The sequence below is a fragment of the Montipora foliosa genome, chromosome 8, assembly GCF_036669935.1.
Source record: "Montipora foliosa isolate CH-2021 chromosome 8, ASM3666993v2, whole genome shotgun sequence".
In the NCBI taxonomy this organism is placed as follows: Eukaryota; Metazoa; Cnidaria; class Anthozoa; order Scleractinia; family Acroporidae; genus Montipora; species Montipora foliosa.
Genome location: NC_090876.1, coordinates 38,120,159 through 38,135,387, shown reverse-complemented (window position 1 = coordinate 38,135,387; position 15,229 = coordinate 38,120,159). Strand labels below are relative to the sequence as shown.

General features: G+C 39.9%; 1 protein-coding gene and 1 pseudogene across 1 annotated transcript; both read left to right on the top strand.

The window, feature by feature from the left end:
* Nucleotides 1–15,229, top strand: part of LOC137967372 (D(1) dopamine receptor-like) — a 97,212-nt pseudogene that overhangs the window by 59,875 nt on the left and 22,108 nt on the right.
* Nucleotides 5,348–7,498, top strand: LOC137967374 (D(5)-like dopamine receptor). Its single transcript, XM_068813913.1, has one exon. It carries the CDS (start codon nt 5,855–5,857, stop codon nt 6,827–6,829), a length of 975 nt encoding a protein of 324 aa, XP_068670014.1. The 5' UTR covers nt 5,348–5,854; the 3' UTR covers nt 6,830–7,498.

The following is a 15,229-nucleotide window of genomic DNA, read 5'->3' as shown; positions in this document are numbered from 1 at the left end:
CCACTATAGTCTAACTAAGATCTGAGAGATTTCGGAACACTTTAGTCAAAAATGAGTTGTGACCTTTTTACTACTTGATCAGTATCAACTGTATTCGGCAGAGCAATTTTTATCTTACTGCAGAGAGTTCCACGAATTGAAAAGTCAATCTTGGTTGTTAGTACCCGTATGCTGCTTTTTTCATGTTGCATTTCAACCACTATTCATTATTTTGTATTTAAATTAATGGAACACATGACAGCATGTTAGATCAGGGGCCATGTCATCATGTTCATTTAAATTTCATAATAATTTATTTAGTTAAGAATAGTGAGAATACGTTTTTGTGTGCGTGGAAACAGTCATCCAATGGCTTACTTCTGAAAAGCTGACTCATTCCTCGTCATTGCATTTATTTCCTTGTCGTGATGCCATGCATCAGTTTTGCGGGTTTGGCAGCCTGGCTGCCCTGAACAAATCATCGGCTGTACATATCCACACATGCAGCCTCCTTCGTGGTTCATTACATCTAGGATTACGTCTTCTGACTATGTGAGCAAGGGCCATGTAGACATCTTCGTTTAATGTCGTAATTCATTTGTTTAGGTCACTGTATGTGTAGAATCAATTTTTGCATGTGTGAACCCACTTATATTCCCTTAAACTGTCAGTAATACTACTTACATAGAAGTGTTATTTTTAAGCATAGTATTTACGTACTGGTTGACCTGTGACGAAGGCCTTGTTTGGGCTTTATATTATTATTTGGTATTGAACACAATTGACATTCTTCTTTTGCTGTAAGTGTTTGCTCTCCATTGAAAATTTTCAAAAGATTAAGTCACATTCTTACAACCCATTCAGCATTTTCTGGTGTCCTGCCGGGTTCCAACGCCAGACAACTTGGGCTTGTAGCGCATGTTGGTATCACTAACAAAATCGAAAGTTACCCATCTCAGACTTGAATCACTGTGTAAGTTAACAATTGTTGGCACCTTATATGATGTCCAGTTCTAAGTTATCTATGCATGTCTGAACAATACAGCATGTATAGTAGAATGCTGACTGCATGAATCACAACTACTTGGGGAATATACTTTTTGCTGCCTTTGGTAGTCAAGTATCATAGTTATTTTGCTATATGAGCAGAGGCCTTATAGCTTGCACATTATCCATACTCATGCCTAGGCTCTTCTTAATTTGCTTGTTTGGTGTCTGTGTGAAAATGGGCCATGTAGTTATCTCTCTATATATTACTACTGTAAATTGTAATCTGTTTAGTTAGCAATGGTCAGGTTTTTTATATCGTTACTTCTGCTTTATATGCAAGTTTCATTATTTTGCTTATTTTTCTAAGGTGACTATATGAGTAGGGGCCATATAGTGAACGTTACGTTTGTTGGTTCGTACTTTAACCTTCTTTTCGTGGTGGCAGTTTTTTCGCTTTGGCTTCGGGTGGGGGGGCCCTGTCACTCGTTCCTCGCTCAGGGCTGCGTAGCGGGTATACCCTTACCTTTGTCGGGATCATGTCTTCTATATTTGGATATTTCCTAGGTTACCATACTGATTTTCAATAAACGGCCTAGCCCATCAGGGCTTGGCCAAAATATCCCAAACAGAAGTAGTATTATTTGTGTCCCAGCAAACGGAGCTCGCTCAAAGCAATGCTTTACCAACAATATCAGTCCTTATGTACATGTATAGAGCATGAAGCTTAATATGCAAATTTCAACCCATACAGGGCCATACAGCATGAAGATTCAATATTATTTCGTGATGAGACCATGTTCAATGCATTCAATTGTTATAGAAAGTTGAAACAAACCATGAAAATCTAAATAATCTTGAAGGCCACAAGGACACTCCACTTTAGTCTGGGTAAGATCTCAGAGATTTCGGAGCACTTTAGTGAAAAACGAGTTGTGACCTTTTTACTACTTGATTCAGTATCAGCCGTATTCAGCAGAGAAATTTTTAACTTGCTGCAAAGACTGAAATGTGATATTTCCCCTGTCGTACGCCAGTAATAACTTTCTTTGGAACCGATAATTGTACCTATCAAATCTCCTGTATGTCAATGTAGACCTTAGTTGAGTGACCGTTTAATTCTTCGGCTTGCTTTCTTGGAGTACCAAAACGGTAAGAAAATGCTTTACGAAAGGGCGTCATTCAAAGTTACCTCTGCTTTTCTCCGTTACTTCAAGTTAGACACAAATCTCCCAGTGTGACGTCCAAATGTTCGTCAACGGAAAATATAACTAGGACAAGTTTCTCAAAAGACGAACGCGATCAACTTAAATTGGCACGCCAATCACGTCCGCCGACTGAAGTTCGGCCTATGGAGGTCCGTTCTGGTCAAAATTAAACAAGATTTTTGTCTGCTTAATGGAATTATTTGTACTGGCTGTTTATTTTATCTTACTGTATATATATATATATATTGTTACATTTTGTCGCGCCTTTTTTATGTTACATTCCGTAAATGTTGGCGCACCAAACAAAATAATTTTTTTACAATGTACGGATTATTTTTGGCACCCTTTCCGAATAATTTTTTTCGTACTGTCTTTGAATTATTTTTGGTTACCCTCCACGAATTATTTTTGGTTACTGTCAAATTAATTTGGGGTTCCAAGATGCATTGCGTGCCTGTTACTTGTATGTCTAACGCGCGAACACTGGATCGAGTTCTTCCCGCCATGATGAAAACATGGAGGAATCTGTGCGAACTCGAATTGCACAAATAGCTCGAAATGCGATAGCACAAATAGTCCTCAAAAACGAGTAATGAGACGTCCTCAAGTTCCATTAGTGCAGAAGGCAGTACTAGTAGCGATCACTCAACTGGACAGTCAAGGACGGTTCTGCCTTCCTTATCCTTATCTTGTGGAGTGAGGGAGAGACTTAATACACCCTTCAAGTTCTTCATGAAGGGTTGAATTCCTCTTTCATTCCTCTCTCTGCTGACATTTCGTCTTGACATTGTGACATCACTAAGAAGAACTAATCAACTAACAGACTTTTCCTTATGATGATATGACATGATACAGTGACCGCCATCTTGCAATACGCAAAGACCTTGGGAACGACGGAACACTGTTGGCGGCAGTCAAGGGCACGCAATGCATCACGGAACCAAAAATGAATTTGTCAGTAACCAAAAATAATTCGTGGAGGGTAACCAAAAGTAATTCAAAGATAGTACGAAAAAATTATTCAGAAAGGGTGCCCAAAAAATAATCCATACATTGCAAAAAAAAAAAAAAAAAAAAAAATTGTAGGGTGTGCCAAAAATTCACGAAAGGTAACGAAAAAAAGTCGCGACAAAATGTAACAATATATATATATTCAGTGACATAAAATAAACAGCCAGTACAAATAATTCAATAAGCAGACAAAAAGTCTTGTTTAAGTTTGACCAGAACGGACCTCCATACTTTTGACCTCATGCAAGCTTGTTTTCAAATTGTACAGAGAGATGTTTTTCATTTCATTTCATTTCATTTTATTAGGGTGAATGGCATTTTGAGCTCTTTCAAAGCAATGCCTTATTATCGCTGAGAGTTTATGAACTTCCCAGTTATCTGGATTACAATCCCTATCCTACAGATCGAAAGAGGCTAAGGTGACTTTGTGACCTGCGTAACCGAAAAAAAGATCCAAGTGAAATTCTTTGATATCGAAGAGCCGTTCGTCCTGATCAAGAGATAACATTTACGTTTAACTAATCAATTCTTAAGGTGTCACAGTGCTGTTCATCAACTTCTCCTGAAAAGTAGGTCACTTAGCGAGTGACAACCTAAAATTACGTGAAAATAGTTCCTTTCCCAACTCGCTTAAAGTTAAGCAAGTCGGAAAATTTCAGTAGCATTCTCTTTAAATTTAAGCCGCCAAACCAGGTAGCTTACGCGAGTTGGCAATTACTTTCGTCCAATGAGGAGTTGCTTGCGGTTATTCAAATCGGAAATACAAAAGGCGTGCTATTTTTATTATTTTTCTTGTTGTATCGGCACGAGCTTTCTCCTCATTTAATCTCATCCGTGAAAACACTTATCATTTTTAAGTCGCTTAACGAAGTCTACAAACAAACCACTTTCAGGAATGTTAAGCGAGACAACGGCTGTCGTGAAAACATGGCCATAGCTCCCTGACAAAGGGTTGGTAGGAACACCCGCAGCTGAACTGCGACTTAGTCGTTGAAATTCTCATTTTGCTGTGAAGTAAGAGCTTGTCTTTTTTTGTATAAAAACAATTATTAAAAACAAGAAAAAATTAGAGAGGCAGAGAGGGAGTCGCCCAGTCTTTCCCTTGGGTTACGTTAATTTTTAGATGTCATGAAAGCGGGAGTTTGTCCCGAAACGAGACGTCCGCACAATCAAAAGTATTCAAAGTGGCGCTCCGAGTTGAAGTCCGTTTTGTTGACGAAAACGAGTTTGAGAAGCATGGGCATGGATATATCTTGCCCCAAAACCCGATGTGGGAGATTTTAATTTCTTTAAATTTAATGGCTTATTGGATGAAGAATACGATTCCGAAAGCCATACTGAATATCCAACAGCCGCTATACATAATGGCAGATAGTTTTGTATGACGTCAGACTTTATAGTCATGGACGTCCGGGAAAACAGATTTCCGATCTAAAAATTCACATATCCCGGCAAACGCCCCTACGCTCCCTCTCTCCCCCTTCTTAAAAACTAAGAATCATTGGATATAATGCAATTCTAAAGTTTTGATTGGCTTAGCCATCATGGTATATGAGTTATTATACCATGCTCTACGAATATACGAATATCAGTAACTGTGCGAATCAGTTTTAATTTCAGGGTTGTTTTTACAAAATAAAATAGGGAAATTTATTCATGATTTGTTCCACTCACGCTTGTTGGATATGAAATGATCATAATCAACTTGGCGCTATACGCGCCCCGATGGCTATCTACCATCTTTTATTAAATTTTGAACATGGGATAATGCATTTCTTGTGCTCTGATTTGTTCACTCAATCTCGGTTGACAGCTCATATACCTTAGTTTGACCTTATATGGTAAATAATTGCGCTAAGCGTTGCTAAGCTAAATGTTTTTTTTGCCGAAAGCGAAATTTCTCTCTGAATACAGCACAAAAAAAAAAAAAAAAAACGTTTTTGTGGAAAGTCTGGATCAATTCCGACGTTTAGGAGTATGCGAAAAGGTAAGAAATGTTCTCATGACGAGCCTGCGTCTGTGTAACCACAAGGCCTTACAAAACATCGCATCAGTTCTCATTAAGTTTTTTAGATTTTGCCCGGATTTGCTCGCTTTTTCGCTCATATTTTGTACTTTCTAAACTTTTGGAGTTTGAAGAATTCGATAAAACAATATTTCATTCGCACTTGTTGGATATGAGACTGGCTATAGCCAACTGGGCGCTAAGCGCCTCGTTGGCTATTTACCATCTCTTATCCAACGCGCGCTCATGGAATAATTGTCAAATATCAACGCGCGCTCGTGGAATAATTTCTCTTTCAGGTGATTCGGTGGCAGAAGAGCATACTATATATCAGGACCGAAATCTGGAGTAACGAAGACCTGAAACTGGAAGCAAATTGTTCAAGTTGACAAAGACAACAATAATCTTTTTTGCCATCCATTAATAGTCATACCCACTGGCATATCACTTGTCTCAGGCCAAGGCAAAGATTTTTCATAATTCTACCTTACGGGCGGAATTCTACGCAAGCTGTTTGTCAAATTACCTCGGAAAGTCGAGTACCACTGAAAGACAAAAGCGTCAAGACAGACAGATTTTGTGACGACAGGAGAACGTCACAAGGGTACGTTGAGCCAGTCTACATTTATCAAGCAGCCACATTTGATCCACACCGAGATCAAGCATGAATAACACGACAAATGAAACAGACATTCCTGAATATGAATCTGACGACTCTTGGTGGGATTGGAAAACATTTTTTTTAGCCTTTTACATCATTGTAATGATCGTGACCATATTGGGAAACAGCTTAGTTTGTATCGCCGTATACATCAACCGGCGTCTCCGGAGCCCTACAAACTGGTTTATTGCGTCCCTGGCAGTAAGTGACTTCCTATACGCATCTGCGGGGCTACCCTTCCGTATCCTCTCAAATGTAACGATCATACAATATGTTTGGATCTGCAAGTTATGGATTTGGATGGACATGGCCTGTGCGGCGGCATCCATCGCCAATCTGGCGGTGATCTCAGTTGACAGACACTTAAAAATTAACAAAGCTTTTGATTACCATAGAAAGATGACAAACCGGCGCTCGTTTTTGGCCATTGGCGGCGTGTGGCTGTACGCGGCCACACTGTCGACGCTTTCCATTATCGCTTGGCCTGGAGAGCCAGGTGTTCGATTGAACGCTAACGGCTTGTGTTGGAATACCAACAAAAAATTCTACACGGTAACGAACATAGTAGCTTTTCTGTTCCCACTTACTGTGCTCGTGACTTGTTACATCATGATTTTGCGCACTATCAGAATTCAGTTTAAAAAAAGGCAACACATGAGTGCCAATTTCAGCAGCAAGGAAGACAGGTATACGCGAAAGAGCGTGCGGCGGGAATTCAAAGTCACTAAGACAATCGCCATTGTCCTGTTGACTTTCACTTTGTGTTGGGCCCCATTTTTTATCGTGTTCACTATTGACCAGTATGATATGTCTATAGTGAGACACATTCCGGATGTTCTCTTTTACCTGATCTACTTGATTCTACCAAACGTAAACAGTACTTTAAATCCGATCATTTACGGGTACTTTAATACTGAATTTCGTATCGCCTTTAAGAAGATACTTGTATCTATATGGGACGAAATTAGGGCCCGTTAACACAATAGTTCATTGACAAGCTTTTCTCAAGCCACTTTTGCAAGACGCTGAACTCCACCATCGGAGAATGGCAATCACAATCGGAACGAGGGACCGAAGGAAGATCGACAGTCCTTCTTGATCGAGGATACCATGATAACTGAAATCTGACTTAATTCTTGCACGCTTGTGTAGCGTGCGAATGCAATTTCGAAAGCTCCAGGATAGTATGATTATGTTATATAGCTACAAAGTTTTTCAAGTTTAAAATAGTTAAGGATACTGTGCAGTCACTAAAAGCTGAGAATGACAAGCTAAAGGAAAAAGCTCAAGAACCTGAAGGGGATTCATGCTGGTGGCCATGATGTTGCAAACGCATCGGATCCTGACGCAACGAAGTCCTTAGAATATGATGATCTTAATAAGTTTAGAAACCGGGCCCAGAACAAAATATCTGCTCTTGGCGGAAAATCACTGCAGCAGTTATCGACCGAAGTATCAAAAGTCTCGGGTGCCATCCAAGAGTATAGTTACTCCTACAATTGCAACCTCAAACTTGTTGGCGTCCCTGAGCTGGGACCACTCGAAAATACCTTCCAGACTTCGCAGCTTTGCTCAAAATCAGTGCAATTGGAGTAGGTGTCAAACCGTATGACATCGACATAGCCCACCGGATACAAAAAAAAAAGAGCTTTATTTCACCACGGAGTCCATTTCACTAAGAAGTGCTCTCCCGTTGAGCCGTGTTTTACAACTGCGATTAGTAATAAAAATAGTAGAATAATAGACTCTACTTAAAAACCAAATTTGTATTTGAAAGCAAGATGGCGACCGGACATGATCGCGTAGGCTCTGTGGTTATGGTCAATCTACTCTTGGTATTTGTCATCTTTTTGAGTATCCTTTCCCACCAAAATGTTTGTAAAAACACTTTCCCGGAATCAAGACCATCAGAAGGATCATTCAACAACTCAGCATGGAGTCGTTTTAAGCCCTTTCCCGTGTGCTGCTCAAGACCTGCCTCTAGGCCGCGGATACGTTCATTTCGGTTTATTACTCCTGTGCGGTGACATTATCAGTCTGCCTGGCCCTCTACGAGACTCTCGACATAGTTCTATCAAGTGCCTTGGTATTAACGCGAGAAGTCTCAAAAGCTCAGCTCAGGTGACTACAGCTTGTAACCAGAAGATTTTATTATCTTCAATTTATTGGCCTGACCCGGACGACGATTATGAAGGCTGACTAGAGAAATTTAATATTTTTCTAGATTATGCATGTGACTCTTTTGATTGCGTTGTCGTACGGTAGCTGGCGATCTAAACATGTCGAAAATCTCATGGGAACGCCTTGAACAAACAAGAGGTGCTAGAGAGTTATCCTTCATTGAGTCACTCAATGATCATTATCTTTCACAAAATGAACCCATTTCCAACAGGAGGCGATAAAGTGTTGGACCTTGTCACAACAAGCGCGCCTGATCAAGTAAGCGTAAACGAGGTTTTGTCTAGTGAACAATCGGGTGTTTTTAGTGATCATGGTATTGTTTGCTTTGAATATAACGCATTTATCAAAGCACCGACAAGATTTCAACGCTCCGTCTATGACTATTTAAAAGCTGATTTTGACGGCTTGCGCGCGTCACTTGTTATGATTGGGCTGTCCTCTCCACTGAGTTGTGACGATATCGACGCTGATTGGCTATACTGGAAGGACGCTTTTCTATCCGCCGTTGCAGATCATGTGCCAACTAAGCGGCTTAAAGGGCGTAACCATGTACCATGGATTACTGGTACAATAATTAACACCATCAAGAAAAAGGAAACCGCTCGTCCGAGGTTAAAAAAGAACCCTAGTAACTCTACTTTAAAAGAAAAATACAAGTTGTTGCGCTCAGAAACCGAGAGGCTGCTACGAGAAAGTCGGGATAATTACATGGGGTCCTTAGAAACAGACTTTCTATAATAATAATAATAATAATAATACTAATAATAATAATAATAATAATAATAATAATAGCTTTATTTAAACTGCTAAAAATGTATCAGTTTGTTAAAAACAAACTGGTATTAATACATGAGCAGATAATTATAATATTTCTGGTGATAAAGGGTGAAATACAATCATATCACTTACAATCAAAATCAACTATTTAAATATTATCTCAACAGATAAAAAGGATAGCAATAAAAAATACAATATTTAATTTACCGTGCACCTATGACTTAATTTGTCCGATTTTAGCAAAAAACTATATAAGGCTGCTTTGAATGATGAAAAGGTTGTAATTGATCTTATCGATTTTGGTAAATCGTTCCAATCCTTCGCTGCAGCATATTGAAAAGGTTTTTGTCCAACTGTTGTATTTGCTTTTGGTAAATGTAGCGTAGTGCTGTCTCTGAGATCTCTCCCGTGCAGACTTGATCGCCGAGGTAAATAGCCTTTTAGTTGGTTTGGACAGTTATAGTCGTTGATGATTTTATAGACCAACTGAAATCTCAGAAAACGCCTTCGATTTTTTAAAGGTAAGTGTCCCAATTTAGATCTCATACTCTGAGTGCAAGAAGTCCTGTTAGCTTTGAGTATGGTACGCATAAACCGATTTTGGAGCCTTTCTAGGCTGTCTATCATTGAATTTGAGCATTCCATCCAAACAGAACATCCGTAATCAAAGATTGGTAGCATCGTTTGTTTATAGATCTTCAATAGAACGCTTCTAGCCAGGAAACTAGAAAGTCTGTTTATAACACGGATTTTTGGATACGTTCTTTTTCGCATATATGAAAGATGCTCTTTCCAAGCCAAGGTACTATCGACGTAGACACCAAGATATTTATAGTTTGTAACTTCCTTGAGACGATGATCTTGAATAAAGGTATTTAAATCATTAGAGTTTTTGAGACTTCTTTGAGTTCCAATCTTCATGACTTCAGATTTTCCTGGGTGTACAAACATCTTATCACTTGATAACCATGAGCTAATGTTGTCAAGATCCCCATTAACATAATTAGATGCTTTGTTGATATCTCCATCGCTGTAATGGATTTCAGTATCGTCAGCAAACAAAGTACAACTTGTGTGTTTCACTGCTGATGTAACATCGTTATAATGTGCGCAGAAGAGGGTTGGCCCTTAGATAGACCCTTGTGGGACCCCGTGTCGAAGTGCTAATGATTTTGATTCTGTTGAGTTGCAAGTTACATATTGTCTACGATTGTCAAGGTTGCTTTTAAACCAATGAAACGCAGAGCCGGACACTCCTGCAGATTCCAACTTCTTTAAGAGTAGATTATGATTCATAACATCAAAGGCTTTTCGTAGATCCAGAAAAGCAGCAACAGCTATATGTTTAATATCAATGGACGATTTCCATTCGTCAACAAGGCGGATTAAGGCTATATTACATGATGAACGTTTTTGATATGCGAATTGTTTTTCATTGATCAGTTGGTTTTCAACTGCAAAGTCTTGGAATTGTTGATTTGCAAACCTTTCAAGCACTTTGGCTAAACAAGGTAAAACAGACACTGGTCGATAGTTGTTGCAGTTCGTAGGAATTCCTCCTTTAAAAAGTGGTGAAACTCGGGCGATTTTCCACTTTAAGGTGAATTCACCTTGACGAAAAGATTCATTAAATAGATATGCAATGCTGGGTGCAATGTAGCCAGCCACGGATTTAATTGCTTTTACCGGGATATTATCCGCTCCAGCTGCTTTCCCTGCATCTAACGTACGTAGATAGTGCTTTGAAAACTTGCTCATTGGAAACATACTGGAAAGAAGAGAATTCTCTAGAAGAAGGCACATTCGGGTTGTTGTTTAAGACTGGTGATAAATGTGTTGCAGAAGAAGGAAGTACTTGTTCAGCGATAGTTGTAAAATGTTTATTCATTGTGTCAGCAATCTCTTTGGGGTTCATTAGGACTTTATTATTGACAATTAGTTTATCGACGTTACAAGGTTTACGCTTCCCCGGAAGAACTTGTTTTAGAACTTTCCAGAAGGATTTAGGATCGCCTTTATGTTCCAATAAGTGCTGATTAAAGTAATCCCTTCTCTGTTTTCGTAATTTAGAAGTAACTTGGTTTCTTAGTTGTCTATACAAAGTCCATTTATCTTCGTCTCCAGTACGTTTAGCACGATTGTGCTCTTGACCTCGCCTTCTCATGAGTTTGAGGATGTTGTTATCCAACCATGGATGAGTTTTCTGCCGTATTCGTTTCTTTTTGATAGGAAAGTATTTATCTAGATTGTTTTGAAAATGCTTGAGCCAAATGTCAAGTTTCTTGTTAATATCACACGCTGATCTAAAGTCATCCCATGGGATCTTTTGTACATCGGCATTCTAAATAATACGCAACATTTTTGGTCTGTTTTAAAGCACAAATCAAAGTCTAGGGGCCTCCCTTCAGAGATATCTATGGCTAGTGACCAGGATCCCTCTACTTCACGAGTTACGGCCGATACACCTGATGCAATTGCAGACTTGTTTAACATTTATTTTGCGTCTGTGTTCACAAGTGACTCTGCTAGTAACACTAACACTGATACGGAGAGTTTATTACAGGCAAACCCAGATAGATCCTTGCCTGTCAAACCTCATCTTTACAACTAGTGACATAGTATCAGTCATTAAAGGCCTGGATGCGAACAAGGCCACTGGCCCAGATGTAATTACGCCCTCACTTTGCAACCTAATTAACAAGTCAATTAGACTCGGAAAGTTTCCGAGTGGAAAACTGCTAACGTATGTCCGATTCACAAAAAGGACAATAAACAACATGCAGAGAACTACAGGCCAATATCTTTACTCTCAGTGGTCTCAAAGGAGATGGCACGTTGTGTTTTTAATGGAATAAAGTAGAGGGTGCACCAATCGATCCATGCATGTCAACATGGTTTTTTGAGTGGACGATCATGTGTGTCTCAACTAGTAGAGGTCCTTGACACAATCGGACTCCACCTAGATAGAGGGGGACAAATCGACACAATTTTCTTAGACATGTCGAAGGCGTTCGATAAAGTCAGCCACCGGAAACTGATTGCGAAATTGACTCAGTACGGTTTCGGGGGGAATCTTTTGAGATGGTTCACCTCCTACCCAGGAGCCCATCTGGAGCGTGCAACTTCCATACGGCGTCTGTGAAACGGCGTTTTCACAAGTAGGTTTATTTTTAGACTAGCCCTTCCGCGAATTAGGTCAAAAAACAAAGGCAGTTCCGGTTCGGTGACCCTATGACGTCAGCTTAATTTCTTGTAATTAGTCATCGGGCTCCTGTGGGAGTCTCGTTCGCGGGAAATTCAATCTAAAAATAAATCGCTATGTGAAAACGCCGTTACACGAACACAGTAGAGTTGTAGGCTCCGGGTCATGGGTTCCTGTCGTACCTCGCTAACCGTAAACAGAGAGTGACCGTCCCAGGGGGTTCCTCCGAGTGTAGGTCAGTGACCTCGGGGTTCCCCTAGGGTTCCATTCTAGGTCCCATGTTGTTCTTGCTGTTTGCAAATGGTTTGCCAGGGGTTCTCAAATCCAGTCATGTGGCTGCATTTGCAGACGACACAAAAGTTTTCAAAGCCATCAAGTAGCAAAACAACATTACGGAGCTCTAGTAAGACCTGGACAACATTAGTAACTGGGCGGATACAACAAATATGGTATTCAACAGCACAAAGGGCAAGGTCATGCGCATTACGCGTATGCGCAATCCCATAGAGAGTATCTACACGCTGTGTGGGTCAACACTGGAGCGTACCAACTGCGAAAAGGATCTCGGCGTTTGGATTTGTGACAATCTAACGTGGTCAAGACAAGTGTCAGAGGCTTGCTCCAAGGCAAACAAACTACTCGGATTTGTCAGGAGGAACACTAGAACCATTCAAAGTCCTAGGATTAGAAGATGCATCTACCTTGCTTTTGTGCGCCCTCACCTCGGCTATGCAATACAGGTCTAAAGAACTGATGAGGCAGGTAGAACGAGTACAGCGCCGAGCTACAAAGTTTATCTTAGGTCTACCTTTTAAATGCGACATGTCGTACCAGGAAAGATTAGTTAGACTAAATATGCTCCCAAACTAACAAAAACCTGGTGTCCTGCCTTCATTTTGTCACAGATGCATCCTTTGTTTCGTGTGTTGTTAGCAACAAGCAAGGTACTTGATCATAGGCGGCCTCTAAAATCGGTGTCACTTCTCATTTTCAGTGCGATTTTACTTGTGCAACCAAAAGTACGATAGAAACATTGAACGTAACAAAACTCTCCCAAAATGTTTTCTGCGGATTATAACTTACTATATTCGTGGCGGCATAAGATTTATGATGTTTTCATCTCGCAAATTTTGTTGCTGATAGCAAATTGTTTTATTCTCGTTCCTAAAAAGCTCCATCTGCTCTTCTTAAACACTATATATCAAGATTAATATACTTTTGCGGCAATATTTGTTTTGCATAAAGCAGGCTAACAAAATGTGTACCTTGCTTAGTTCGCATTTTTGAACGTTAAAATAGAAACGTCAGTCGTATCAGGTCGCATATTTGACTTCTCCTATCCATATACTAACCCCGCCGGGTAGGGCTTGGCTTCAGTGATCATTTGTCTTGGAAAGATGTAGGAAGTTCAGAATACACGCTTAAGCTTGTTGTGAAAAAGAAGTCGTAATGATCAACACGTCAGCCTTGAAGCCAATGTTTCTCGATTTCCTTTTATTTTCTTCAATCATTCTGGGTCAGTATTCACTGAATCACATGTCTTCTCAAGGGGTATTTAGCAAAGACATCTACCATGGCACTGTAATGATTTAAGATACCAAAACAATATCGTGTACTAATAGAGCCACACATTACGCAAGGACAACTTGAATCTCCTGAAAAACAAAACGTAGCTCAGTTGACAGTTATGGAAAAAAAACATTGTCAAGCTACGGCACTACCACACGTACGCAATGCATTACTATTTTTAAAAATAGCCCGTATCTCCTCAATTCCCCTCCCCCCCCCCCCCTTTCCCGCTAATTATCCCGTATCCCTTCAATTTTTGTACCTAAATATCCCGTATCGTGATCGCTTCTCGGCCTTTTGACCAGGATTAGTTTTCTCGGCCAAGGGCTACGGTAAAGTACCATTGTACTACGGTACTTTTTTCAGGGCCGTATGAGGCAGGCACAGAACAGTTTCGGCTGTGTGTCTGTTCTCTCGAGAAGCGATCACTAGTGTTTTTTTGGTTTCGTTTTTGATAGGTTTTTTTCAGCTCAAGTGTAGAATCATGACGAACTTTTGTAGTTTCTGAGAACTATTTACTACTTGTAGGTTTTGTTGAGTTGAGAGAGTTTTGAGGATTTCAATCTGGACTGGACTACTGGATTTAAGCTTATTTCTTAACGAGATTTCAAGTTATTGTGCAACATTTGGTACCAAGTTACTCCAATACTGAAATCAAGATTATAGAATTTTAAAATTAAACTTCGGACTGGACTATGGAACACGCAATTACGGCATTTTAGATTTTTGAGCGTTGAGAGAAATGGAGTAATGTCTTCTTGTCTTCGTCACGGCAGATTTAAACAGTTTTCAAGGAACTAAACCAGGATTACGCAACCGGACTTCGAACACAGGATAATAACTTGTTGACTGAATAAGTTTTTCGGATGATTTAGAACTGATCTTGTAATTTTTGGATGAACGGAATTAAGGAAGCAAGTAAAACTGTGGGATTTGAATAAAGTCTCTTTCAAAAAAATAAATAAATAAATAAATAAAAAATCCCGTATCCTGATAACCCCTAATAGGGTTTCGTTGTTTGCATTTGCAAATTTAGTAACATTAATTTTCAGAAATTTCTCGTCTTAAACCGTTCGATTAGCATCCTTTCCTGAGCAAAAATACCCATCGATCAGCGAAAAACAATGTGCTTAGCCATTTTGGAATAAATACACTATTTTCACCTCGTTTCCATGATGCAGTGGTCATTGTCGTCACCTATGATGAAGATAACGCGTGTTCGGATATTCAATACATACACATCAAGCATCCTGAGAAGCGCAACGTAAGTCCGATGGAAGAAAGAAAGACTTCTCTCTTTTCTTTTCTTTAGCGCTAAATTAACCATACACCACTGTATTTTTGCAGGTCCGAGTTCAGGCTAATTGTAGCCTCTTGTTAACAATTATTCCACGAGCGCGCGTTGCATATGAGTTGACAGATATCGCGAGTTACCCTGCGAGCACTTGGTTTCTCCTATGCGTCCCAAGAGGGGAACCATTGCAAGCAACCGTTTGATTTTTCATCGAGCATGTGCGAAGTACGTCACAACCCACGTGATGTATTTGACATCACTTCGTCTTATTTCGTGGGAAATCACTACACAGCAAGCTCGCCCAAACGCAGTAGTTACGCACGCCCAAGCGCCAAAACAAGTTTACTAACTCGTT